Source organism: Haemaphysalis longicornis, unplaced genomic scaffold, assembly GCF_048455015.1.
Source record: "Haemaphysalis longicornis isolate Haplotype H1 unplaced genomic scaffold, Haemaphysalis longicornis Haplotype H1 scaffold_9, whole genome shotgun sequence".
Taxonomy (NCBI): Eukaryota; Metazoa; Arthropoda; class Arachnida; order Ixodida; family Ixodidae; genus Haemaphysalis; species Haemaphysalis longicornis.
The window spans coordinates 43,159,788-43,185,627 of NW_027526460.1; the positions used below are offsets into that span (position 1 = coordinate 43,159,788).

The window sequence follows — 25,840 nt, forward strand, 5'->3', positions numbered from 1 at the left end:
CATGCCTATGACTTTATCTGTTTCAGTACTTTGCTCGTGCTGTTGCCGGAACTCCGTTGTAAGTAAACTGCAGAGCGGACTTCTGCGTGCTATAGGCGTGTCCTGGTGAATGGTACAATGGTAGAAGTACAACTGGTGATACCAATTGCACTTCTAAATTTTTTATAATTTAAAAAAGTGACCTATTTTGAAATACGCGCTCCCTTTATAACCGGTGGCCGGCACGAGGTCAGTTACGGTAATCGACACAGACAAATTTCTTTATTTTGTTACGCTCGTCTTTTTTTTTTTTTTTCTAAAAGAAAATTGACGCCTGCAATGCAGGCTTTTTGTCGGGGCTTCGCCACAAACGTAGCTGTGTTATCGGTTATTGAGCGGAACATCGCAAATAAAAGGATAAAAAGGCGCATTTCTCGTTTAAAAGGAAGCAAAAGGTTGAACATTCCTTGCTGTGGCCGCAGATTGCAAACAGTCACTTTTTTATTCACGCGAGAAGCCAGAAAACCAGCCGCGCACGCGGCACGGGAACGTGTCTCTAACGCGTGAGTTCAGCCGCTTATAACTTCGGTACAAGCAAAGTAATGCAACATGTCTTTCAGGGGTGTTGTTGGCGCTCTTGAAGAGTCTCGTTTACCCAATTTTGAAGAAAATTGAGACGGTTTTTTTATTTCGATTTTTCAAGTTCCGCATTTTTAGAAAAAGCACAGCAGTCAATCTTTTTTTTCGTTCATTTATATTTTTTCTAGACAAATGATATTTTACAGATGTGTTTAGAAATATCCGGCCGATATGTCCTATCAGTTTCAGGTTGCTCATTGATGCAGACACGAAGATAGGGGGCGTCAATGTGAGCAACAATCTATTGTCTGGTCCAAATTCACAATTTTTTTCTTTTTTTTTATTGGGGTAGAGCACAAGGTTTGCCTTGAACTGTTTTTCATTTTGTTGTAGTTTTTGTTTTGAAGCAAGTTTTAGTCAGAATGATTACACTTTGGCGTGCGCGAAGCCGCAAATTTGGAAATAACTACTGCCGCCTGAAACTGCGTGTCACCCGCGCCACTTTTACAATTTTTTTTCTGGCGAAGTACGCTCGCTAGAGGGAAACGAATTGCGCTTTTGGGCTATTCCTTGACTTGTGCATAACTGATAAAAATATGAGAAAAAACAAGAAATGCGCGTGTCCACGCATGTTCGTTCTCTCGTGCAATCAGCCTGATGTTAGACGATTTCCGTAGTTGATTTTCTCTCCAGCTCAGCGACCATGTTGGGACTAGAAGCGGCTAGACCCAATCACCATGTGGCACAGCGGCTGCGGTGTGTGGCAATGGAGAGTGCTCTAGCTCCACAGGTTGAAAAAGAAGACGGGGGAATGGGGTGGATATTACAGTATACATAGCACGGTTACGGCTTATGTGGTTTCATCTCCTGGAGTCTGGGCATCATATTGTCTCCTCTATCGCATTTATGGCCTCGCAGTTGTCTTAGAGAGCGGACAGGACAAATAATCCGACCGATATCGATGCTCAGAGTCGCGCTCGTAGAGCTGTTAACAGTGTGGACGACGTCAAGGTCAACGTGCCTATACGTAGGACCCGACGTAGCACTGACTGAACTAAAAAATGGGGAAAAAAAGAAGATAACCAAAAGTAACCAAGCGGCGGTCGCCGGCCCGAGCGTGTCACTCGCAATCACCTTAGTTTTACGTAGTGTGTTTCGTGGTTCAATTTAAAGCGCTGCTTAGGTACTATTCATCTATGCCCTGAACTAAGGCCTCTCGGCACTTTCTGGACAGACAGACAGACAGACAGACAGACAGACAGACAGACAGACAGACAGACAGACAGGCAGACAGACAGACAGGCAGACAGACAGACGGACGGACGGACAGACAGACAGACAGACGGACGGACAGACAGACAGACAGACAGACAGACAGACAGACAGACAGACAGACAGACAGACAGACAGACAGACAGACAGACAGACAGACAGAGTTGGGTATACCTTTATCGCCATCAAGTAAAAGAAATTCCCACCCCGTCAAGGATGCACCCACAACTGGACTACCGAATGTCAGGCAGGTACCTGACAAAGTGTTGCTATAAAACGCACTTTTATTTTTAACTCCAAGTTTGCATGAAGTGTACCCATTAGTTTATTCGACGGAATTGTCCAACAGGCATTTCTGAAAGGAAACAAAACACATATGTAGTGAGTTTTTCCGCTACCAAATTACAATAAACACACTTCAAGGACATTACAGCAATAATTGCTACACATTTCTGCAGAGGGCCACGTTAATCCTGTGATATCCGTTTTCTTTTTTTGTCATTGTATTTTGTGTGAATACTTCTAGGAAAGGAAGTGAGCAAATGCTCGCAAAGAACCCAGAACACTTGACACCACGTTAATTAATCGCTACTGTGACGCAGTTGCTAAGGCTTTCTCCGGCGCCTACGAGCTCACACGTTCTATTTCATTCCACGGTGACCGCTGGGATTTTTGATGCAGTTTATACGAAAGACTTGGACGATTGGCCGCCGAGGGTGGCTTAGAGGATGTTAGAGTGGCTCAGAGGCTCAGAAGAGGATGAGAAATCGTTAGTCTCGTTTGAAAGAGCCACTTTATATGATATCACTAGTGTGAGCGTATTTTCACACCATGGCATCCTTGGTCCAAGCAAGTATAGACGCATGGGCAAATAGAATAAAGTCAAAGCGGGTTGATGAAGCAGCTACCCTAAAGTGCCGAGCGACGAGAGATAACCACGAGCAGCGGCGGCGTAGGCCACTTTGAATCGGCTACATCACAAACGCTAGCTCATGAGGGGAGCGGCAGCATGCGGAAGTTTCGTTCATTTTTTTTTCTTTTTTTTCCATTTCCCGCACACGGAGACCATCACCAGAGCTGTCCTGTTTGTGGGGGAAGGAATAGCCCCATAATTTAAGAAGTCCTTGTAAGTCGTCTTGACCAGTGCCCTCCAGAATGACCAATCGAAGTGGTCGTTTGTGCAAATTAGGCGAATGACGAGGCCCAGAATAAGATTTGACTAAAAGAAAATGCACATGCGCAAAGGCGACACGCAATGCTTAAATGGCGTTTAGCATTGCGAGATGGACCAGCGCATATGCCTTTTTCAGTCAAATTGAACGTTGGGTGTCGTCAATCGCCGAATTGGCACGTCTGTTCCCTTCGATTGGTCATTCTAGAGCGCTCTGAGGAAGACGGCTTGCGGGGACTGGGCTCCACCAAAAGGACTCTTGAAATCTCAATAAAAGGTGTCCTCCTCCTTCTACTTCTCCTTAGTGTGAAGATTGTCTAAACCTAAATTTCTACAGATTAACGTTCATGTACTTGCAGGACACTAGTGACCTCTACCGTTTGAGTACTTAAAGATACAGCCCTTTATTTCTACACAAGGATTTGTGTGGCAACGCCTGTATGAGCTTCCACTCCCAGGGCACGTTCAGGGACACGTTGTCAGGGACACGTTGGAAGTGAAGGCCTTGCCGAGCGCCGTGCAGTTTCTGTCACGATTAACGTTAGCCCTGCGCCGACACCTATATTCCCGTACTCTCAAGAAATTCTCTATAACGTCAACTTGTTCAACGCTTGGGCACCATAGTTCAGCAGTGGCCGAAAGGGGACGCGGTGGTTTGTCCGTACTTTACTGCCTACACCGAGTGGAACGTAACTCGAAGCGGCACACACACCGTGCGCTTCGGCGTCTTCAACTGGCGTGCTTAAACTGATTCCCATATGCTACAGGAGACTATATGGGACTATATGCACATTAAAGATACCTATGCTGGAAATAAAACACGCAAAAACCTATTATTTTTTATGCTGAGACATGGAAGTAACGTAATAAGTATATTGTGATCAGTCCAGTCGATAAACGGTAGAGCTCAATGTACGACCGAATGAAGCGGTGGAAGGGGTTGCGGTATCAAAGCTTGCAAACCAAACGGAATCTGAACGTCACTGTCGAAGTGAGCGGAACGGTTTTCAACGACCGAATCTTTCTACAGCAAGAACATCTCGGCATGGCTTGCTTCTCTCGCTCGCTCGCTCGCTGGCTCGCTCGCTCGCACGCGCTCACGCACGCGCTCACGCACGCGCTCACGCACGCACGCACGAAGGTGGGCTGCAAGCTTAAAGGGGTGTCCTTATTGCCGAAATTCGCAAGGGTTAAGAGATATGGGCACAAGATTTATGCTGCTCAAATACCAGATCAACGGGACGCATCCGAAGCAACAGTTCTTTGTGGGTCCTCTTCCCGAAGACTGGCTTGGTTTCCATTTGTGTGGACTGTTGCTGACCTGGCTGACAGGTGCCAGTCGTTTTATATTGTAGACAGAGGCTTAGGCTGTTTCTCAGTAAGGTATAACGGAAGACCTCAAGTGTGATAATATACAAGCAGCATTGTAGAATATGAAATTGTGCTCACAAATACTTCTTCCACAAGCTTGTTGTCTTTGCGTCCTGCGGCCTCCTAAAATGTAATAAAAAGCGAAACGAAAAAAAAAAAACAACAGAGAATAATGTAATAGTAGCGCGCCATCTCTGAAACGTTGTGGAAACCGCATTTACAGAAACCAAATTTTATTGTTTGTTTTGTTAAGAATAACTTTTAATTCAATGATTGATTTAAACTTTTGCGGAACATTTGGATGGAGACGCAATTAATTCTCCGGTGCAAAACAAAGTTTAACAGAAGGAATTTCGCGCTTCCAAATAAACTTAACCTAGAACGGCACGCCAGAGGATCAGTAAAACAATTTGATGTGTGCAGGTGATAGTCCAGAAATATTCCGGTTAATGCAACGGAATACACCGAACAAATGTTTCGCTTTCAAACAAGGTAGCCGTGTTCGGCCTGGAACCCGAAACCACAGCATGAACAAAACCAACTGAAGATGCTTCGTGTCAACATTCTGCAGAAAAACCGAGCTTAAGCTCTAGGAGTGTTGCGGTAATTGCAGAAATCAAGCCCCGTATACGTTAAAAACACAGAACGAGAGTGCGTTTAATCAAGAAACTCTACAGAATGGCGATCATTCCGGTCACGCGTCACGTTTGCAGGTCAACAAGACGAAAAGAAAAAGACGCACCAGATTAAGCGGGATTTTCATGCCAGTCACGCTTTTGTTGGCTCCATTGCAGATACACTTGATAAAGCGGCATATTCTTTAACTGTTATAGAAGTACTTTCTTGTTTGCTTGCATGTTGCCAGACCCTCATCCTCAATATCTGTTGGCTCAAGATGCCTCTTATCACAAGTTGCACGCGCCTCCTAAGCTCGAGCGCCTTAGGCTTCGCTGGAAAAGAATTTTCTGCCAAACTCTTTTGGGTGAGTATAGTTGGCCTCTCTTTGCTTGGTGTCTCCCCCTCCCCCCCATTTAATAACTGTCTGCATTGGGCATAATGGAAATAAACTTCGCGCTACAAGGACGGGACGATAGAAGAGGACACACCACATAGCGCAGACTAACAAACTGTGCAGATTCCACGCACATATGTACTACTATCGCGTAGACATGTGGAACCAAGAAAAGTTTAATAAATAAATAAATAAATAAATAAATAAATAAATAAATAAATAAATAAATAAATAAATAAATAAATAAATAAATAAATAAAAAACCATACCTTCACCATGACACATGCCGTCTCAACCAGATTATACACCATGAAGAAACGGGATTTCCTTGCCCAACAGCGATATTGAAGCAACACTAATGCAACTATCCCCCGCGCGCACAATTTCCCGCGGCTCCATTATCTCCCGCGTGAGCGCGTCACGGCTCCTAGCGAGCACCTTTGTTTTTTCAAAAAATGGAACACACCTGCAGTCATGGTAATGAGTGCCAAGATGCCCGCTTATCGCGTTGCTAACATTATTTTTGTGCTCACGGAGCCTATCATCAATACATCGGCCAGTTTGGCCGAAATATACCTTTTTGCAGCGCAACGGAATCAGGTACACTCCCTCCATGCAGGCAACGAACTTTGGGGCTTCGTGCGGCACCCATTCTCTTCTTTTCGAGCGGCATTGACCTGTCGACAAGGCTTTGCAAGCTTGTCGGGCGCAGAAAAAACCACATTCGTCCCTGCACGTCGAGCGATACGCTTGAGGTTGTGGCTCAGCTGGTGGATGTACGGAATCACCGCAATCTTTCGTTTGTCCTCGGGATACTCGTCACCTGCTGGCCTCGTGTCTCGCTCTGCCATCTTAGCCTCTTTGAGCACCTTCTCGGCTACTGACACAACCAGGTGTGTGGGGTAGCCGGAACTCGATAGTCGCTCAGCTTGCTGAGCCAGGCTAGCCGTCATCATGTGCGGGCATGATTTGATAAGAGATCATCAGGGCAGACCTGATGACCTCCTCCTTGTGCCCCATCCAGCTAGGAAATGGAATCCCTGGAACATTTCTTCATTTTCTACCGCCAGTTGTCTAATCCCCGGAGAATACTGCCCTGCGACGCCCAGGACTGCCATTTACTCTTCTTGTGCGTTTGTCTTTCGGCGGAACGATGCTGGGCCATCGTTATAGGGCTGTGGGCACCACCGTCCACTTATTCAATTCCGAGACGCCTGTGGGCCATGCTAGAGCTATTTCGGTTAGGCTGATCCTCTTTTTATTTTTCTATTTCCTCTCCTCCCCTTGTTTTTCTTCACCAGTCTGATTCCGTCCATCCTTCTCCTATTTTGGTCTTATCCAGTTAGATTCTCTGACTAAACAAAATTATCATTGACCAATCACCCTGAGTGGGTATGCGCCATTTTCTATGAACCACTACCACTACCACCACCCCTACCACCACCACAAACACCACCCACCCAACTACCACGACCACCATCATCATCACCATCATCAGTTCGCACTTTGTTGGCGCCAGCTATAAAAACGCCAACGAGTGATGCAACTTACCATTGCCTCGGGACTTCTCATGCATTCAATACCCTGAATAAAAAAATAAAACGGGAGTGTCACATAGTGCATGTTTGTTGCAACGCGTAGCAAAGTTACCAGTAGCCTCGTATCTGTGCTTTCGAATGACAGAGTTTCGTTAACACTCTTTAAAATTCACTTGTAATGCAGAAAGAACTCATGATTAGGAGCATACAGAAAACAAGTGAACACTCAGAATATTAGTCGACTATAGCAGGGAATTTAATTACTTGAATCATGATATAGCTTCAAGTAAACTCGTTATTACGACGTAGGTGGGACAGCTTGCTCGTTTCCTGTATACTATCTTTCTTACTGAAAACGAGACGATATTGACGATAATGTTTAGTCGTACAAATCAGTTTTATACGGTATTATTTTGGGAGTGTGTTGAGGCCTCTCCTCTTTAACGTATATGTATATAACATTGCTGAAATTCCTAAACATTTATCGTTCATGATTTACCTCTATGATAATAGCCCGTTCACTTCCCACAAGCATTCTGAGGAAGTGTTTGCAAAAAGTGCAAGCGAAACTTTAAAGGCTTTATACTTGGTCCCAATATAACGGCCTAAAATTAATTCCAGTAAGTCTAAGGCAATCTTATTAAGGACAAAACAAAGATGCTAGAGATGGTAGACAGTTGTTATCGCTGTACAATCCTAATAACATTGTTGGCCAACATAACATTATTCTAGCCGCCATTTTTTTCGGCCGATATGACGTGGCTGTATCATGCCGAGTCATTGAGCAAATTATTATCGTGAGTGGCTGGGGCACAATAACGGGGTCGACCACTCCTTTCTGAAAGGCGAAGCTGCATGTCCGAGTCGCGCAGTAACTACTGTACACTTATCTGAGGCACAACTGCAGTGAGGTATGTGCACACACTGTTGGTTCTAGAAAAAAGAGCACTCCATTATATTGGGAGTGTGTCGCAAGCGTGCTCCATACAGCTGTTATTCCATCGCCGTAAAAAATAGGTGCCAAGCATGTGCAGTACATTCGTCTATTTTTATACAGCCAGGCTGTTTACCTGCTACGCAGACGCAATGGCACAATTGTGCCTGCAAGCCGATGAAACCTGCGAGCGAAAACTGCCCCACACCGCGCTTCGTATTCCTCAAAAGCGGCTGAACAGACCGCAATCCTGCCTCTGCGGGATCTCTTGTTCCGCTTCCTCACCACGCGACATAGCTCCCCGGACGCGATATTCCGTTCCGAGATGCGTACAAACCCGTCACTTCCGGTGCGATGCAGGGCGCTAATTAAACGTGCTATTAAATGGGCCTAAACTCGCCCAGAAGATACCAAGCGTCCATTATTTATGAATAGAATGCGTACATTTGAGCCAACAAAACAATTTACAGTAAAGAAATCACGTCTCCAGAAAAAATTCAGCATTACTGAGGCTCGAACCCAGGCGCTTGCACCATAACCAGCAATTTTACCCCTGAATTACTGAAGCCGAACAGCGGAGCTCCTATGTAGCTTTAGTTGCTAAAAAGAAGAGCAGGAGTGTCGGAAGTGAACCATTGGTGCTTGGTGCGTACAAGAACCGCCTGGCTTGTACCCATCTGATAACCGAATATCGCCCCCCGGACGAGGTTTCCCGTCCTCCTTCCCTTGCGATTTTTCTGAGGTTACTCCTAATGTTACGCTTTGAGGTTCGGCGACGTCCACAGGTACCCGCTGCTCGACGTAAATTGAGTTCGACGCTGCTTGGCCCGTTGTTAGGTACGACTGTGAGTTACCAACCGTTCAGCCTATCAAGGATCATCGCACATAACCACAGGGGTGTTTTGCTTCCCGTTCACCTCGGGGAGTTCTAGTCGTGCGAGTGCAAATACTCGCGAAATTGTGCCCCCCCCCCCCCCCCCCCCCGAGTGAACAGCACATATCCCGAGAGGCAGTATCGTAGCTAAAAATATTTTTCAAGGGTGTTATGGGTCACCGGCAAGAAAAAAAATAACATTTATTGTAATGCTTTAATAATGCCTATGGATTAGCTATTTCGGCGACTGTAATACCGGCATAAAAATACAGGTGCATACAGAACTCCGAAGAACCCTGTTTTTGAAAGAAATCATCACTATTTTTATTCTTGTTTTTACATTTGAACATTTCGATGCGGTGTGTAAATAGCGTGGGCAAAAAAACAAAAAAAAGAAGAAAGAAGTGGAAGGGGAAATCCAGCGCTCAGAAAACCTCGGGGGTGTTCTGACACCCAAACATCCCCCACCTTGGCTACGCCCCTGCCGTGAGGTGCATCTCCCGAGAATTACCCACAGGTTTTCATTTTTTTTTTCATTTCGTGCGAGTTTCAAGACGGGCAAAATGTGGCCACATAGCATTAAGCATATATACTCGCTGAGGCTGGAGTGAAGAGCCAATGGCACTGACTGTGCACATGATAATCTTCATAGTTTACATCGCCCCGGGAAAACCCGATACAGAGATCGCCACCTTCATGTATGAGCAAGGACGAGACGCACCAGTGGACACCGTCAGCAAATTTTGATGTTCCAGGCGGGGAATTTTCGACCGCAATTTTGGCCAAAAGGAAAAACAGGAATCTTTAATAGGTGTAGGGAATATTAGGAGTCGTAACGTAAAAAAGGAAAATTAATGTCAGTAAACCGGGACTCGCTCATTTATTACTTTGTATTCTTTTAAACAGTTCCCTTAACACTCCGTCGGATTTATGTTCAAATATCCGCAGTCGTGTACCCGCATGCCACAAGCATCCAAGACTGCTTCCAATCCAGTTCATGAAACGGGAGGGGCATACAGGAAAGGATACTCCTTGAGAAAGAGCTGGTAAAGCGACAAGCGGTGGCGGCTGAAGGGCTGGAGCCTGTTCGCATGTTTTCCCGCGCAATATACAAAAAAATTATTTCGGGTGCGCCTTAGTTAACTTTCTGTCAACAAGATACGGTTCCAACAGTTCCACCGCTGAGCTAAAATTAAATCAATTACTCAACAATGCCTTGTTGAGTAATTGCGAAGGGGGCCCACGACGGACCGGCTTTTGATATATGGGGCCTATGGGGAGTTTCGCAACTGGTGTATATTGAACTCTGGTTTGACTCCTAGGCGCCACGTTAGGCCTAGCGTTACGAAAATCCCGGCCAAACAGGGTGGTCGGTGTCGTCCGAGTGAATGTGTCACGTGATGAAGAGGCGAAACAGAAGGTCCGGTGACCAGAGGCGGAATTGCCTGCAGTTTAGTCACCCAGCCGGAACATTATTTTTCTCACTGGCGCAGGTTTGCTCGCTGTTTTTGTCGGCGTGCGAACACGATCGCGTCATTTCGGGGCGAAGGGGTGAAGAAAGGCAACTAAAAACAGCTGAAGTGGTAAAAAAATATTTCCAGCATACCTTCCCGTAGCGCCCAGACCTGCTGCATTCTTCCGAATAGTCAGGAATTGGGCCGTCCAGAAGCTTCGCTACGCATGGTACTTGCTGCAAACAAGGAAATAAAACAGGTACGAATGTTCTAGTTCACTTACAGTCAAACGTTTAAGTGTCCCCAAGTTACACATCAAAATACTTTTACAGTTTCACTAAAAAATGCAAGAACAAACATTTTTACGAATTCGCGAGGGTACCAGGGAGTATTTTTTATTCAGGTACCCTAAGGCCCTTGCTGGCATTGCATAGGCGAAAGGGGGGATAATAAAAAGATATTACAGGCATTCAAACGCAGTTGCAAAATACACTATTTAGAACATCCTAGTAAAGGTTACAAAGCCCTCAAAACAAACAAAACAAAACAAATTAATACAAAGAAGGAGAACTTAGCCAGTACAGGTGGTACAAAACGTGTAAATGCGCTTACAATGTGGTTCAGAGACACGTCATACCAAGCCACAAGTCATACCAAGGGGGATTGCTGACCGGCCAATTGCCCCCACTTGAAATTATTGCGTTCGCATTCACAACTCATTGGAAGTGTATAGGTGTCCTTAGAGTTTTTCTCAAGTGCTTGTCCGGGGTCGCTCAAGGGTGCGGCTGCAGTGCAAAAAGACGTGCATCCAGGTGAACTTGCGTCGTCCGTAACCCCTAATCACTGGTGTTAAAGCTGCGCTCAAGCGGGTCATCGAAGCGTATACCTTTTCACGATGTGGTGCGGAATTGGAGGGCCGCTTTCGAATGCGCATCCATGGTCCATCGCCAGGACCACGTACCGAAAGCCACGCTGTTTCTTTTCCGTTTTCAAATGTATCCTGACTGTACTAAAGCGGTAAATTGAAATACGAATAATGGAGCACGTGGCTTTCAGTACATGCCGCGCATGTACTGACGAACCTTGCATGGAAAGACCGTCGAATTTCCGTCGTCCGTTGAGCGCTCAGCTCGAAATGAAAAATAAAAGAATTTAGCTGCGTGCGCTGTTTTCACTCATCGGAGCAACAAACTTAGATAACGCTTAAGCGTAAGCGGGCGCCGAACGCGGTTGGAAGAAAAGCCAAAACGCTCACACGCCGAACGATGGTATTTCCATATCAACGTTGGAAACGAACTCTCGTAATTTGTTTGCACTGCGCATGCGCGGCCTGTCGCCAGGATGCGCGGATTGTACTGAAAGCCACGCGCTCTGTTCTTCGTATTTCAATTTATCACGATTGTACGTAACAAAAAACTGCGTGTCCATCCAACGTGATCAGCTTATTTATTATGTTACAATGGTGGCTTTATCCAAACACATGAATGTCTTTTACTAGTCCGTCAGAAACAAGGGAGCCTTAATTCCCGCTATTGCATATGGTTCACCAATAATTAAGGTAATGTGTCGCACCTATTCGTCAATTTCGCACAAAAAGTAAATCAATAAATTTGCTATTCTGCTGCCTTTGTAAGTAAAGAGCTACTAAGTTGCTACATGGTTTAAAGAGGCAGCCTCTCCGAGACAATGCGACATCAGCGTTTCTGTGAGTGCGCTATACATTAATTCAGTATGTTGTCCGGCGTGTAATACTAACTGAGACGCGCTGGTGTTTAGAGTTCCTCAAACGCAACACATACGATGAATTGGTCCCAATGGCGTTCCAGGTCTTCCAGGCTGCGGACCAGGCTCAGCATTTTGGGAGCGCAAGTCTTCATAACTGCGATGACATAAGCCAGAACGGTATTATAAAGTTAACACTTTATTGTGAAATGCAGAGACGGACGTAGCCATAGGAAGGGGGGGGGGGGGGGGGGGTTGGCGTCAGACCACCCCCCGAAATTTATGCATCAGAAAAATTGCATATATTTTCCAGCCCACCGGCGCAGTCTCTGTTTGTATTTATTTTAGGGGCGAAGCACCTCAGGGGATCGGGCTGTCGGCGTCTCCTGTCACCGTCTCATGTCGTCACGGCAAATCAAGTTGTCACACGATGGTCAAAAAACAAGTGTGTAATAGATAAAACCAGTTCAAAATAAACTAACATGATTTAAACTAATTTGAAACACAAGAATAACCAGGATTTAATTGCCATTATAAGCAAAAATTTGTTAAATTTCGTCTCGAAATTGGTTTCGAACGCCAGGTTTTCTCCCGTAAAGCATACTTCTTAGCATGCTCCGGCATGTGACACGAAGATAACTTACGGCCAGTCTGTCTCATTTTTTTGTTTAAATCCGGTTCAACGCAAAAGAGGGCGCCACAGTAAGCGAAAAAATGTCGCAGTGCAAGAAAAACGTGGCGCGTTCCAAACTGCACAGTAAGGCGCCGGCGGCACCGTCACGTGCGGGAGGAAAAGCAAGCACGGAATTGGCCGCGTATCTGCTCCTTTCGGTGCAAATGCCGTCAAAAGATGATAGTCTTTATCGGCTTTTGCGAAGTAAATGCCTCCCTTCGCTTTCCCGCTCACCTCTCATGTTGTTCGTCTTGCATCGCGCTCCTCCCTAGGTAAAGACGCCAAAGGTTTGCTTAAATCATTTTAAAGTTCCCGCGTTCCACTGCTCCAAACCGGGTGTCTCGATGCGAACGCTGCCGTACGGCGAAGACGCGCGTTAATCGAGGTGACCTACTTCAACGTTTATACAACCGCGTTTCCCTACTCCACGTGCGTTTGAAGCAGAACGTGGAACCTATCTAGTGGAACCTTGCGTAACTGTTGCCGCTTGATTTCTTAAAATGGCGCCAGAAGCTATAGTGGCGCGGGCGACAGCAGGCGCCGGCGAAGTGAATTCTTTTCCTGCAGTTGATGAAGTATTTAATTTAGCAAACGTCAAGCATGTTTGATTTTTTATAAAGGAACACTGCAAATATCACTTTTGTATTGATTTGTTGTCTCATATTTGCGTAATGTCTTGTTCTTCTTCAACAATGTTGACAAGTATGAAGATTACACCGGACATAGACGGGTAGATTTAGCTGTGACTATATAGGCCTCCTGCGCTGGAGTTTTGGCGACATGCAGCGCCCCTAGCGGCCGACGCCTCTGGGTAGTACAAAAGCAGACGACCCTCGCCGCCCTCCATGTGTTTTCAATTACAAGCCAGAGTGGAAGTTGGTTGTGGCGCTTTGTGGCGTGTTTAAATGACTGCATACTGTATGAAATAGCCCTTAAAGTAGCTGCAGAGGCTAAACAAAATAATATCTGCTAAAAGAAGCCGATTTGTCGGCTTTATTTTGAGCGAGCTGTCGCGGCGGTCGCGGCGTGGGACAGTATCGCCAGATCGGGTGGTTTAACTGTTTGACGACAGTTACACTTTTTTCTTCTTGCGTGCGGTCGACAAAGGAAAGTCCACGAGTAGCATAAACACGGAATGCTGCTCATCTTACATTCTGAGGTAACTGCAAAAGGTTGCTTCATCGGGAGCATGCAAGCGAAAGCAAGAATTGCGCAGCCGACTCAGCTGACACTGCTGGTCTGGCACCGCCTTTGAAACGAGTGGTCATCAATTTCCTGACTACCTGTGCTTTTGTGCCCGGTATTTTTATTCTACCTAATGTCTTATCTTTTCTTTATATGCCGCATGGCAAAAATGCGAATTAAAAAAAAATTTGTTTCGTATTTTCGCAAACTAAATGATTCTAGCGTAATGTTTTACGTCGCACGATTTACGAAAGGCAGGGTATATGTATACTAGCGAGTAGGTGGGGCATTAGCGCCAATTAAATAAACAAATTAAGCGCTATTAAAGGACGCAAAACACGCACCAAATCACACGCCCGCTGCCTGCAGAGATGTGTACTTCTATAACATCACATAACAAAGCATAACATAACGCAGCCGCATACACGGCGCGGGGCCCCGAATATTTATATACGATCATCACTGACTGTGTTGGTTCACTATTGCAGGGGTCGTCGAATCTGAACGCCGACACGACAGTTTTGACTTCAAATGGAGTTAGACAGCGAGACAAGAACAGAGAATTGGCGTCCTCCAGTTGAATTGCCCGCTCTCCCCACCCCCCCATCTTCACACTTCGCCAGATTATTGTCAAATATTATTAGAAATTCGCTGAATTTTTTCTCATTTGCATTCAAAGCCCCGCCTCCTCCCCCCTCGATTTGCCGTCCAGCCCTCCGCCGTGTCGGCTGCATGGAACTCGGCCGTTTCTGACCCTCATTCTAGGCTATTAAGTGCAAACTGGAAATGTATGCTGCAAGAGCATCATTAAGTAAAGTGAGAGCAAACAAGGAAAGCGAGCGGCCTCTTAGTTCGCCCGACCACTTTGTTTTACGGCCAGTAATTTCGGAATCGCAAAACAGATTTCACGTTTCTGACGGTCGCGGCGTTTTATCCCTGAGACACGCAACAAAACGGCAAGCTAACGCTGCACCATGTATTCGTAACGGCGACGCAAACGAGCACTGTTTAATGAAAGTGCACGCATAGTGTGCAGGTACGCAAAAGAGCGGCGCACCGCAGCAGGCGAGTCTGCGGTCCGCCGGACTCGCTGGCAAAAGCGCGATCATCGCCAATTGCGTCACTCTTCTTTTTTGATCGGCTGTTTTTGAGAAGTCTTGGTCACCTAGATATTAGTTTAAACTAGAAATTTTACTTAAAATTTCACTTCGTACGACCATCGATCGGTGAACCTGCGAGTAGCAGACGCCGTCACGGTCCCGGCACTTTCGTCGGCGCTGTAAACGTGTTTAGCGCTGCAAAGCTTTTTCCCCTAATGCCAAGTTGATCGCTGAAATAGATCGGACGCGTCGGGGATGAGCTGGTGACCACGTCGCAAAATAAACGAGAGCGTCGAGCTCATTTTGCTTCTGTCAACACGGGATCCTATGGGACCCACGCAGCTTTGTACTACCCGGAGGTACTGCCCGGAAGCCGCTTACGCAGCGCCCCCTGGGCAGCCCAGGAGGCCTATAAGACTATTGCGCAGGCATTGTTTTGCTTTGGCCGGGTGGCTGAATCGAGTCACAGACAGACAGACGGACAGACAGACAGAGATACAGACAGACCAAAATTTCTGGGTTTAAGTAGCCCAAGAAAGACTATCGTCTTTAAAAAGAACGCAACCCCTGCTGGCACAGTTTCAGGCAGACCGTGGGCAGGGGGCACGCGAGCACTGCGAAGGCGGGAAATTGGAATTGTATTAGGCAAACCTCCGTTCCGTTCATCAAGATAGGAGTGAGACAGGGCGGCGGAGAGCGTGATGGGTGGCAGCAGTGAGCTGATAACGGCTGTACAGCCCATTTTGGCGAATCAGTGCTCTGCACTTCCGACAGCTTTTGCATTGAGTGGAACGGCTTTAATTCTTTTTTCTTTCTATTTTGTTGTGCAGTTAAACCACAACCGGGGAGAGAGAGAGAGAGAGAGAGAGAGAGAGAGAGAGAGAGAGAGAGAGAGAGAGAGAGAGAGAGAGAGAGAGAGAGAGAGAGAGAGAGAGGGGGGGGGGGGGGGGGGGCAGATATGGCTAAACGACCGGATGTATGGCTGGTACCCATCGGGCCGGCAGTTTGAGACAGCATTTTAGTGAGTGAAGGGAAGTGCAGTGGAGTGAACTGACAATGTGCGACGGATAGACACCCTGCTCGTGCGACGTCATTTCGAGAAAGGTTCGTAATATTCTGGAAGGTCGAGCGTCGCGGTCGGTTGCTGCAGCCGCCAGCACGCAGGAAAAGGATGACGGTGTCATTAGAAATGACGCCGATTAAACTGGCTTGGCGCTGCAGTAGATACCGTATATGCGCTTCGCTCGTTGCTGTGGGCGCCGCCGTTGCTTCGTTGCTTGACGCACTGCATTCGGGGTGACTGGCGCGTATTTTGCTTGAATGAAACATCACTGAACTTGAGCAGGGGGTGGTAGGACGTCAGGGAGATACTGAACATTACCAACGGTTTATACACATGTGATGACGTTATTTGTCGTTGTTGCGTACGTCACATGTGTCCTAGAGAATTGCCTAGCGGTAATGCTCCCGAAGTTTGTGTAGTTAACTCGTTTTGCTTCGACACCGTTTTATAACCCAGAACCATTCGTTGTGATTAGTTTTGACAGAGTCAATACTTTGTTCCCCCTAGTGGGTACGAGCCCAACACTTCAAGGACATCATTATCATCATTATCGCCATCAGAGCACGTGGCTAAGTTGGATTTGCGCAAAGCCTTTTGGCGTATGCCACCATCCACGGTGCAAGTCAGCCATTAGAAGCTTCGCTTAAAAAACCATTGAAAGTGTATTTTTAACGAAAATAATGCCGCTAACCACGCTTACTGACTTACTTTTTGCCTTACTTTTTACTTTTACTTTTGCCAATGGTTTCGATCGCAATAAACAATGTTTACATTCGTATCAGTGATAGTAGTTGGGAAACTGCTTCGCCTATGTATGTATTTCATCTTTATAAACAATGTTGTGGCAGAAGTCTTTTTTTTTTTTTTTTTGGCTAGGGTATGTCCCCATGGGTTGAAAGAGTCTTCAAAAAACCGGTTTCACCAATAAATTACATAAAAAGAGAGGACAGCGCGTTCAGCGAAAGGGCTCCAAAACCAACGTGACTGCAACGCATTGTTTATCCCGTACTTAGCGGAGGAAACACCAAAGGAAAGAATCGCCCCATTAGGTAACGCCTGGGAACGCGCAGAGCTGGGCGGAGAGCGGAGACTGCCGTGATGGCCGCTCCTGCTGTTTGGCGTCCAGTGGGTGCGACACGTTATCATGCACTTCGCTGTCTTCTCTCAGTGGTGCAACAGTCCCCAGTGAACCAGACCACTCTGCGAAGCAGTAGCATTGAACGCAGTCGAAATAAGTTCCGTCTATAGCCAACGGGCTAATGCAAAAGCTTTAAAAATAACCCTCTGAAATTTATTCGCACAACTCGATAACATAGCACCGCCGAAAAACGCGAGGACATTACTCAAACGCGAAATTCGCAGAAGCACTCAGCGGCATTCAAATGGGCATTAATTCTTTTACACTCACAGCGTATAACAAATGCTTAGGTGTCATAGGATTTCTAAGCGAAGCATGTGCTATCCAACGCTTCGCTGTCACGTGGGTTTAGGAGCCGTTGTGCTGCTGTAGATGCCGCCGGTACCACTTTTTTTTTTTTTTTTGCTTAATGGGCGATTTGGGGCTTTCTCATTAAAATGAGTAACGCCGATTGGAAAAAAATTGCACCAATATAACTTCAGACGATCATTTCCTTACTCAAGGTCCAAGAGAGTACGCTGCGCAAAATAACTAGTTTTACAACCTTTGGAGACGTACCTTTCTGACATTGTGGAGTTAGTTTTGTTGGGTCAAGATTGAACGCTGCTTCGCGATACTCGGCGAACGTCTTGGCCGCATCACTCACGAGAAATTGCGTGCCAACGGCAGCCACGACAAGCAAGAATGGTCCAGTTATCATCTTTGGTGCTCACACCGAAAGTTCGAGTAGGGCTGCCTCCCTCCTGTGTGAGCAGTGCTCGCTATCTGTCACCGCTTTACAATCCCGGCGGCACGAATCGAGCAAAAAGCAGGCTGCTTTTCCCTGTTTGAACACCTTCTGCTTAAGCTGATGGCGTGAATAAATCTCATCCAGCGACTCATGCCATGCGTAAGGTTGGAAACTGCACCCTGCAACGCCATTTTCTGTGCCCGAAGGCCAAACCAGGCGCAGGATGCATTTGAAAGTCAGAGTTAGGCAAAGGTATGGCTAACGGTATAGACACGGTGGCAAACAACGTGAAAGATCACATCGAGGAAAAGCACTTGCGAAGTTAAAAATCACTATAGAGGCTGCAGCCTAATGGCTTGCGTATCGCAGTATACGTATTGTCAAACGCGATTGGGCTTTCTTTCCTTCTTTGCATTCCGCCTTTCTCAACGTACACATTACTGTCTTTCTTTAGCCTTAAAATGCTGATATTAGAATTCCTGATCATTAGAGAGGAGGGGGAGGAGCTAGACATCATAAGCGCTAACTCTAAAAAACCATTATTGCTAATACGTGCGTATAAATTCACGAATTGAAACCGTGCAGCGTGAATGGGAATGCCCAGACAACCACGCTGTTTTTTCCTGGGGGTGTTGCCTTTTTGTAGCAACCTTTTTATGGCGGATACTTTTACCCCCCCCCCCCCTATAACTCCCCTGGTGCGTATGAATGCATGTCACGTGAGAATGCATGTCACGTGACAAATTCTCCGCACCTGCCATGAGGCTCACTTTATTAGCTAAGCTGTGTTCCCTTTTTCAGAGAGGAATTCGGAAAGACACTGATTCAAGATGTTCCTAAACCATCTTTCCAGCCTTGGTTCCCTCTTCGATGGGCAGTATTTTTGCTATTACCAGTCATTCCGTATTTATAAAAGACGTTATTACTGCCACGCTCGTTACTCTCCGCCGCCTTCTGACCCAGACCATTCCACCAATTTTGTCCCGGACATTCTAAAAGCCTGTCCTTGTTTTACCAGGTGCAGCAAATGTGCTTCCGTCTGCGATAGAGGGAGGTTTTTAAGCGAAGCTTTCTAAGTCTCACTAATGGCGTTCGTGCCCACCACAAACGCACTGCAGGAAAGCCAATTTTTGCTTCTCGTGATGGTGATCGTGGGTGAAGTAAAGAAAAACGCTTCCCGGGGTCGGAATCGAACTTGGCTCCCTCGCGTTATGAAACCGACGTCTACCCGATTGCATCATCCCGACACGGTCGAAGCAGTTTGGATTTGGAGAGCCGGGGCAAAATTAGGCAGCAAAATCGTGCACCCCTGCGTCTAGACGAAGATGGTTCAACGCGAAGCTTTCTTCGTGCTAAATAAACTGGCGAAAGGTCAAAGCCAAACCCACTGTGATAAAAAGTTGAAACTGCGTGCGAGACAAAGTCCAAACGATGTGGGAGTCAAAATCCAAACTCAGACGGCAACCAAGGAATCCCTCACAAGAAAGCTTCACGTTCAACCATCGTCGTCATTATACTGAGGGTTGCAGGATTACATGCTTGTGATAGAGGGATTCTGGGGGTATGCTAGCGTAGACACTCGCTATCTGGGTTTCCGCAAGTCTTATTTTGTTCAGCTGAACCAGTATTCTTCTTTTTTGAAGGTGAGAAAATTATCGGAGAATTCGCACTCACTAACTATTTTCTTGGCCATGGAAAGTCCACGAATATTCAGAGTTAAAGCGAGCGTTGGCCGTTGATCACACACTATTCTTGCAGACAAGTAGGCTTTCTTGCGTACAGTATATTCAGCAAAGCTTCAGCCTGATAGCAGTACCTGAACTATTCTTGCAGACAAGGTGGCTCTCTCGTGTACAGTATATTCAGCAAAGCTTCAGCTTGATAGAAGTACCTGAAACAGGATGCCGCAGTAGCTGACATGTGGTTGGTCGGTTCTTGAGGAGTCATCACATGCGGCTATGATTTGTCCAGCAAATTGCGAAGAAATGTATTTACAGCGCTTTTTCTCACAAGTTTCAAATGCACGAAATGAAACAAAAGAAATGGTTGCCTGCCCTTTGTGTCAAGCCAGACGGGTCCTGTCAGCGTTAAACTTACATGAAGCGTATAAGTATACGTGGTATTATTCATAATGGGGCAACAAAGGAGCTACGGAGATCAGGTTTAAGCGTTCTGTTGCCAAAATTAGCCACGTGAAAGTATCAGCTTCGCACCAATTTAAATCACATTTAAGGAAGTTTAGAAAATCGCCAGCGAACTCAAAAACGTTCCCTTAAAAGCAGTTCCGCGAGACGTGCCAAAAACATCGATCTCCATAAAACGTGGTTGTACCAAGCAAAAACGTATACGTATTGCTTTTGAAGGTATGGCTAACCGCACTATTCTACGTAAAGTCAGCGACAGATTAATCACAACCACCAAGAGACTAACCTAAAAAGAAACAATCAAGATATTTTTTGCCCTTGACCCAAACTAGTAATTTGGTTCACGTAGGTTTAGGAAGGAATTAACGCCTTTCCTTATAGTTTTATTTATACATACTGCAACCCCTAAGGGCTATGGCAGGAGTGGGGAAGAGGCCGGTAGAAAACACACATGGTGTAGTTGTAGGCAAGCCGACGGATTAGGGGCTCCTAGAATAGAAAAACGGGGACATCTTCGTGTCTCCGTTTTTATTTCTTGGTTCGCATTTAATTTCTTGATGGCTGCACATCACATTAATTTGGAAGTATTAAAGTCCCAATGACGCAAATCGCTGAAGCAAGAAACAGCATCGTCCTGGAAAGCAACATACTTATTCTGTTTGATGCGTTCGTCAATGTACCTTAGGGTATTTTTATTACAGGGAGCATAATAAATATATTTACGACAATGGAAGATTCGCCAAATTTAGGTTATATCTGGAGACCGGAACTTTAGCCAAACACCTTTTTTTCCCTTCAGTCCGTATCAAGCCTATTTAACATATAAGCACGAACTAATGGAAAGGGATCATCTTAAGCAACAGCTTATTCTTCCTATAAGCGCCTATCTTAAGTATATCGGCTTTTTAGTGCCTATTTTGACTATGTGAGCTTTTTAGCGCCTAAAAATGCAGTTTGTGTGTTATAAATGCCTTTTATTTTATTTTTTGAGTCGTTGTTTTGCGAGGTCTGTTCTCCCTTCAGAAGCCCACAACTGAGCGTTTGTCGCCCGCGGTCTGCGTGAAAAATCCGCGCGTCGTGCCAAACACGCCGAGAAGTGCTAACCGTGCTCAAGCCGCCGTGACTTCGACCTTGCCACCTCGGCCGAGCCACCAAAGGCCCGTGCGCAGCGACATGGCAGCCAAGCTCACCGACGGCCCCCTTTGGCCGCCCGAGCTCTTTTGTTTTATGTACTTCTGACGCGCTGTGTCCACGAACCAACAACAAAAATTTCTGCCTACGTGCCTATCTATTGCTAGCGCAACAAAAAACTAGCAAACAATACAAAGCCGCGCACATGCTGCTCAAGGTTAGAGATGCCTTCTGGGGGAAATCCATGTGCAAATATGAGACACCAATGTTTCAGGGTCATGCCATCAACACGTACTCTGCCAGCCGCCGATCACGGGTAGACTGCCGGCTGGCAAGAGGCAGCACTTGTACCACGAAGAAGCAACGAGAACCTCAGCTTATAGTAACTTATAGGAGTGGGGATCTCAGCACTTTACAAGTAGTCTAGTCGTGACAGCTGTCGTCTGCCGCGCCGGGTAATCTTGAAGGCCATTTGGAAGCCTAGCATTAAGGGAATTAGTTCCTAAAAATCTTGCGTGCTATCTAATTTTGATAATAGATATATAGTGCATAGTTACTGAATGGCGTTATTCCAGCAACTTCGCTACTCATCTGCTTCTGCAAGACAAAATGGCTCAATACTTTGTACAGACTTATTACTGTTACTGTACTATCTACGGGATTTATGGGTGTTGTGAAGAGCTGGGAAGGTCGTTCTGCTCCGTTAATGAATAATAAGTGGCAGTCAGAATCTTTCTTCGAAGCGCAGTTGTGTATTCATTGGGCAGTTACCGATTGTGCCTTTTCCACCAGAGCCCGTTGTTACACTTTCAGAAACACGGCTGAGGGCAGAAAACTACACCGAAAATAGTCGGGTTCTATCAACAGCTTTGCAATCGACAAAAGCGTCGCCGCCCAAAGGATTTGCACAATGTTACACTTCAACGTGACGGGGCACATTCATGTGCTTATTTTGCTTTCTTAGCAGAATGCACTTCAGCAGCTGAGAGCTTGGGGGCCACTCTGACTAAAAATGCTGAGCTGATTTGGGAAGTCGAGGGCAGATCTGCCATCATCCCCGAATGTCTGGTAGCTTAAATCTATCTGACATAAAATGCCTGTATTCCCTGTGCTGAAGTAACTGCCGAAGGTTCTGAGCAGCAAACATCCTGATATTCCAGATGGAAGCAGAGATCATGGAGAGTCCCGAAGTGCGAGAACATTCCCCCAACTTCAGAGGACGTTGAGGAGGAGGAGGATGAATAAACATTTTTTCCAAGGGAAAGGGGAAAGGAAGGGAGAGTGGGTGGGAGCCTTAATCCAGGACGCCTTCAGGCCCACCATCCGCCCGCGCCCTGGAGACCTGGTACTCCTGATCCTCGAGCTGGAAGCTGGACAGCCTATTCTCCTACTGCTCCAATGTAGGAGATGTAATTGGGTTGGGATGTTTGACGCACTCATACGAGGGGATAGAGTTTTCTTTTTCGCACACACTCATTGACTAAAAGGAGGTAAAACTTCAAGCCGACAATCATTGAGATTGGTGTAGTTTGTCATTGCTTTCAGGCCTTTATTTTGATGCCGAATCACAGCAGCTATCCCGTAAATTGTAAAATAGGAACTCTTGTGCGCCTTATTTTCACGAAGACAAATGAACGAATGAATGGATTTTTTCAGAAGGGAAAGGCCGAACTCCTCGTGCCGGGAAGGGGGGAAGGGGAGGAGAAATAAACCAGCGGGCGGATGGGGTTCAATCACATCCCACAGCACACAAATTGCCTGCTGTTTTCACTGCACGTCAAAAATGTGTCAGCCTAAAATATGCTGCTGAAGTGGATATGAATTGAGCCTATATATGCTAACTGGAACATTTGGCGCCCATATATCCCTAATTGGCACTTTTCAATGCCTATTATAGGCGCCTAAAACATTGATTTTTCGTCCCTAAAGTTCCGCTCTCTAGATATATCTAATGAATTACAGATCAAATCATTGTAGCGTGTGTGAAAGCGTGCCATTCCTTCTTTTCCTGCGTAAGGTAGCTACAAGATCAGATAACTCTTGAGTGAGATTACAGATGCTGGAAAAAATAAGCCAAAATTTTCCCTCCCAAGGGCTATAAGTACTAACCTACTCCATACCTAGTTTTATTATAAACGCTTGCGACGACACAAACACCAACATTTGCCACGCATTTATTATTCCTGCTAAAGAATTAACCTTCCCTAAATTGTGAAGACGGGCCGCACATGTATTGTTAATAAGCTTTGTTGACCGGAAGATTTATAAGATCTTAGAATTTTAAAATGTTATCCGCTCTGATGTGTGCTCCGATCGACCTTGTATTTTTGCGGCTGTTTTGTGCTACCACTCCAATATTAGGTCTAGTAAACGCTGATTTTTCGCTTTCGAACTTATGTAAATCGAGCATTGCAAGTTTGCGCACCAAAGAATAGTTTGCGTTCAGACCTCACCCGGTCAGTCATCGTTATGCAGATCATAATTTAAGTTCAAAATTGCCCCGAGCATCTCCGCCCTCCCCGCCCCTAACGCATTTGTTTAAAAATTTCCTAGTTGAGGGACTGGCTCCATATTGTTCGAAAAGCGGGTATGCGATTCACCGTAGCACTAATTACAAGCTTTCCATTTACTCATGACTAAAAGGAATTAACATGGGCGAGGGTTATGAGTGTGTTTTTGTATAATACTCGTAAAAAGAGTGCTCACAAAGCAGCAGCAAAAATCCGTATTATTCCTATTACTCCCTCTTTCTGCTCTTCTTGTACGCATCAATAAAATTCCGCTTTACAGTCCTATAACTAAGCTAGCAAATTAGATACAATTTCCCCCCGCAACGTAATCGAGAGTCTTCACTGTCGTGTGTATCCTGGCAGGATACTCTTGGCTACTGTTTATGTTAGCGCCGGAAATATTTTAACACTAATAAATTGTAATTGGCGGTAGGTAACATATAAAATATTATTTAGTGAGTATGGTGATTGAAATATTGGAATGTTCCCAACGGATACTTAATATAAGTTCAAATTTCACAGCATGGAAGCAGCTGTGCTTGCTTACTTAAACGTAATCAGTAGCACATAGATAACATATATTATATCCGGCGTCAGTTTATAACAATCGTTTCGCCTGCAAAACTCTGAACACGTTCCTCGGAAAAGCACAAGTGATCTCAGTAGCCGCCGGTTATTTAGTCGACGAATCTTCAAGCGAGTCGGGAGAAATGAATTTTGTATTTCTTTCACCCCTGAGCATACACATCAGTTGCTACCGGTCATATGGCCATGCCCATAAACGGCGTCGTCACCCAAACCATGGCTCTGTTCATTCTGCTGTCGTCGATGGTGGTGAAGGAAATAAAGAGAAGGGATATTTGCACAATCCCCAGGCTGCTTTCTTTCTGTCGTCTGGAAAAACTTCCCGCAAGATTAATGTTGCTGAGGCTGCCATTTTTAAAGGCTGCAGTAAATCACTGGTGTCACAAGTAGCGGAATCTAAATTTTTCACGTTTTGATGCAGCGCTGAAATTTTTTTGCGGTAGCCAAATGCAAGGCGCCGTTTGCAAAATCTCCGAATGCCGGAGGCCTCGCAAGAACAAAAGCAAAGACTGGGCCTGTGCCTCCTGCGTCTACATGAAAGAGAGGATTTCTGTGCGTAAGGCACTCTTTTAGTTAAATGGAACGTGGCGAAGAACAGCATGATTAGCAACTAAGTATATATCGATCTTAAGACATCCATGTGCGAAATAGGTTTTATGGCAACGGGTAATTAAAAACCGAAAGTTGCTAGGCTACACTGGTGGGAAAAATTGCTCGATTATTATTCGGGAATTTTCCACCGAAGAGCATGAACGCCAGCCATATGGTAAAAAGATAGCGAACATGACTGGGAGCGTCGACGTTGGAAAGTGCTATCGTGTGAACAAACAGTGGTATTTACCAAGGACTTCGATAGGCCCTTCGACACTTTGGGACTGTCGAGGAAGTTTACAGCTCTTTAAACAGCCATTTCCTCGTCGGACAGCATTCAGTAAGCGATACGTTAAGGACAAACAGCCTAAATAAAACAAAGGATGCCCTGATATAATATTCCAACTGTCGTTAACCAAACTGTGATGAAATGCTATGATAAAGGGGTTACATATAAAAGGAAGGAAGGACCAGTACAGAAAAGTCAGGGAGGTTAACCAGGGCACCGTCTGGTTGGCTACCGTACACATGGGGATGGTTATGCGGGAATAAAATGGAAAGAAACGACAGCGGTACATATTTCAAAAGAGAAAAAGGTGAAGAAAAGAAAAAAAAAACACAAGGCGTGGCCATGGTAAGTGCAAAGACAGTACAAACACAACGTTTACATACCAGAGTACAATTCATTGTGCTCTGACACGTAAAAGTGTTTTCAACGTCAACATGCGTTCGCCTGAACAAAAAAATCGCTCTCAGTATTAAACGAATACTTAATAATCCCTATACCCTGGATGTTATTCCCCAGACGTTAAGGCAGAATAATTGATAATTATGCCCCCCGAAAATAAATCTTGCAGTAGTTTTCGACGTACCTATTTTGCACTGGGGTTTCAGTTTAGCAGGGTTGAGGGAAAACAGTGCCTTGCGATACTGGGCGAACGTGAGGATTGCCTCAGTGCCACATGAAAGTGCGCACACCGCAGCGGTGAAAAGGGCCAGAGTGGTAGCCCTCATTTTTCTGCAGAGTTTGAAGTGCCAGCTGCTCCTACTCCGGTGCACGCTGCAGGTGTGAGGTTTCCCTTGA

At 45.7% G+C, this 25,840-nt stretch overlaps 1 protein-coding gene across 2 annotated transcripts; it reads right to left on the reverse strand.

Annotated features, from left to right (window-relative positions):
- Window positions 1-2,096: 2,096 nt before the first annotated feature.
- On the reverse strand, window positions 2,097-25,840 carry LOC144151654 (uncharacterized). Of its 2 annotated transcripts, none has more exons than XM_077682769.1 (6): window positions 25,629-25,840; window positions 11,984-12,063; window positions 10,337-10,420; window positions 6,936-6,968; window positions 4,451-4,495; window positions 2,097-2,185 (listed from the first exon to the last, which is right to left on the reverse strand). In XM_077682769.1, the coding sequence occupies exons 1-6, from the start codon at window positions 25,768-25,770 to the stop codon at window positions 2,156-2,158; spliced, it is 414 nt and encodes a 137-aa protein (XP_077538895.1). In that variant the 5' UTR covers window positions 25,771-25,840; the 3' UTR covers window positions 2,097-2,155. The 2 variants fall into 2 exon arrangements, with proteins under 2 accessions (XP_077538895.1, XP_077538893.1); XM_077682767.1 differs by lacking the exon at window positions 25,629-25,840 and adding an exon at window positions 17,624-17,852.

Excerpts from the sequence above, each read along its gene's own strand:
- LOC144151654 (XM_077682769.1), bottom strand. The coding sequence starts at position 25,770 with ATGAGGGCTACCACTCTGGCCCTTTTCACCGCTGCGGTGTGCGCACTT. Across the intron at positions 6,969-10,336 it reads GGTCTGGGCGCTACGGGAAG|GGTATTGAATGCATGAGAAG; the intron begins GTATGCTGGAAA and ends TTTTTTATTCAG. Across the intron at positions 4,496-6,935 it reads TGAGAAGTCCCGAGGCAATG|GAGGCCGCAGGACGCAAAGA; the intron begins GTAAGTTGCATC and ends ATTACATTTTAG.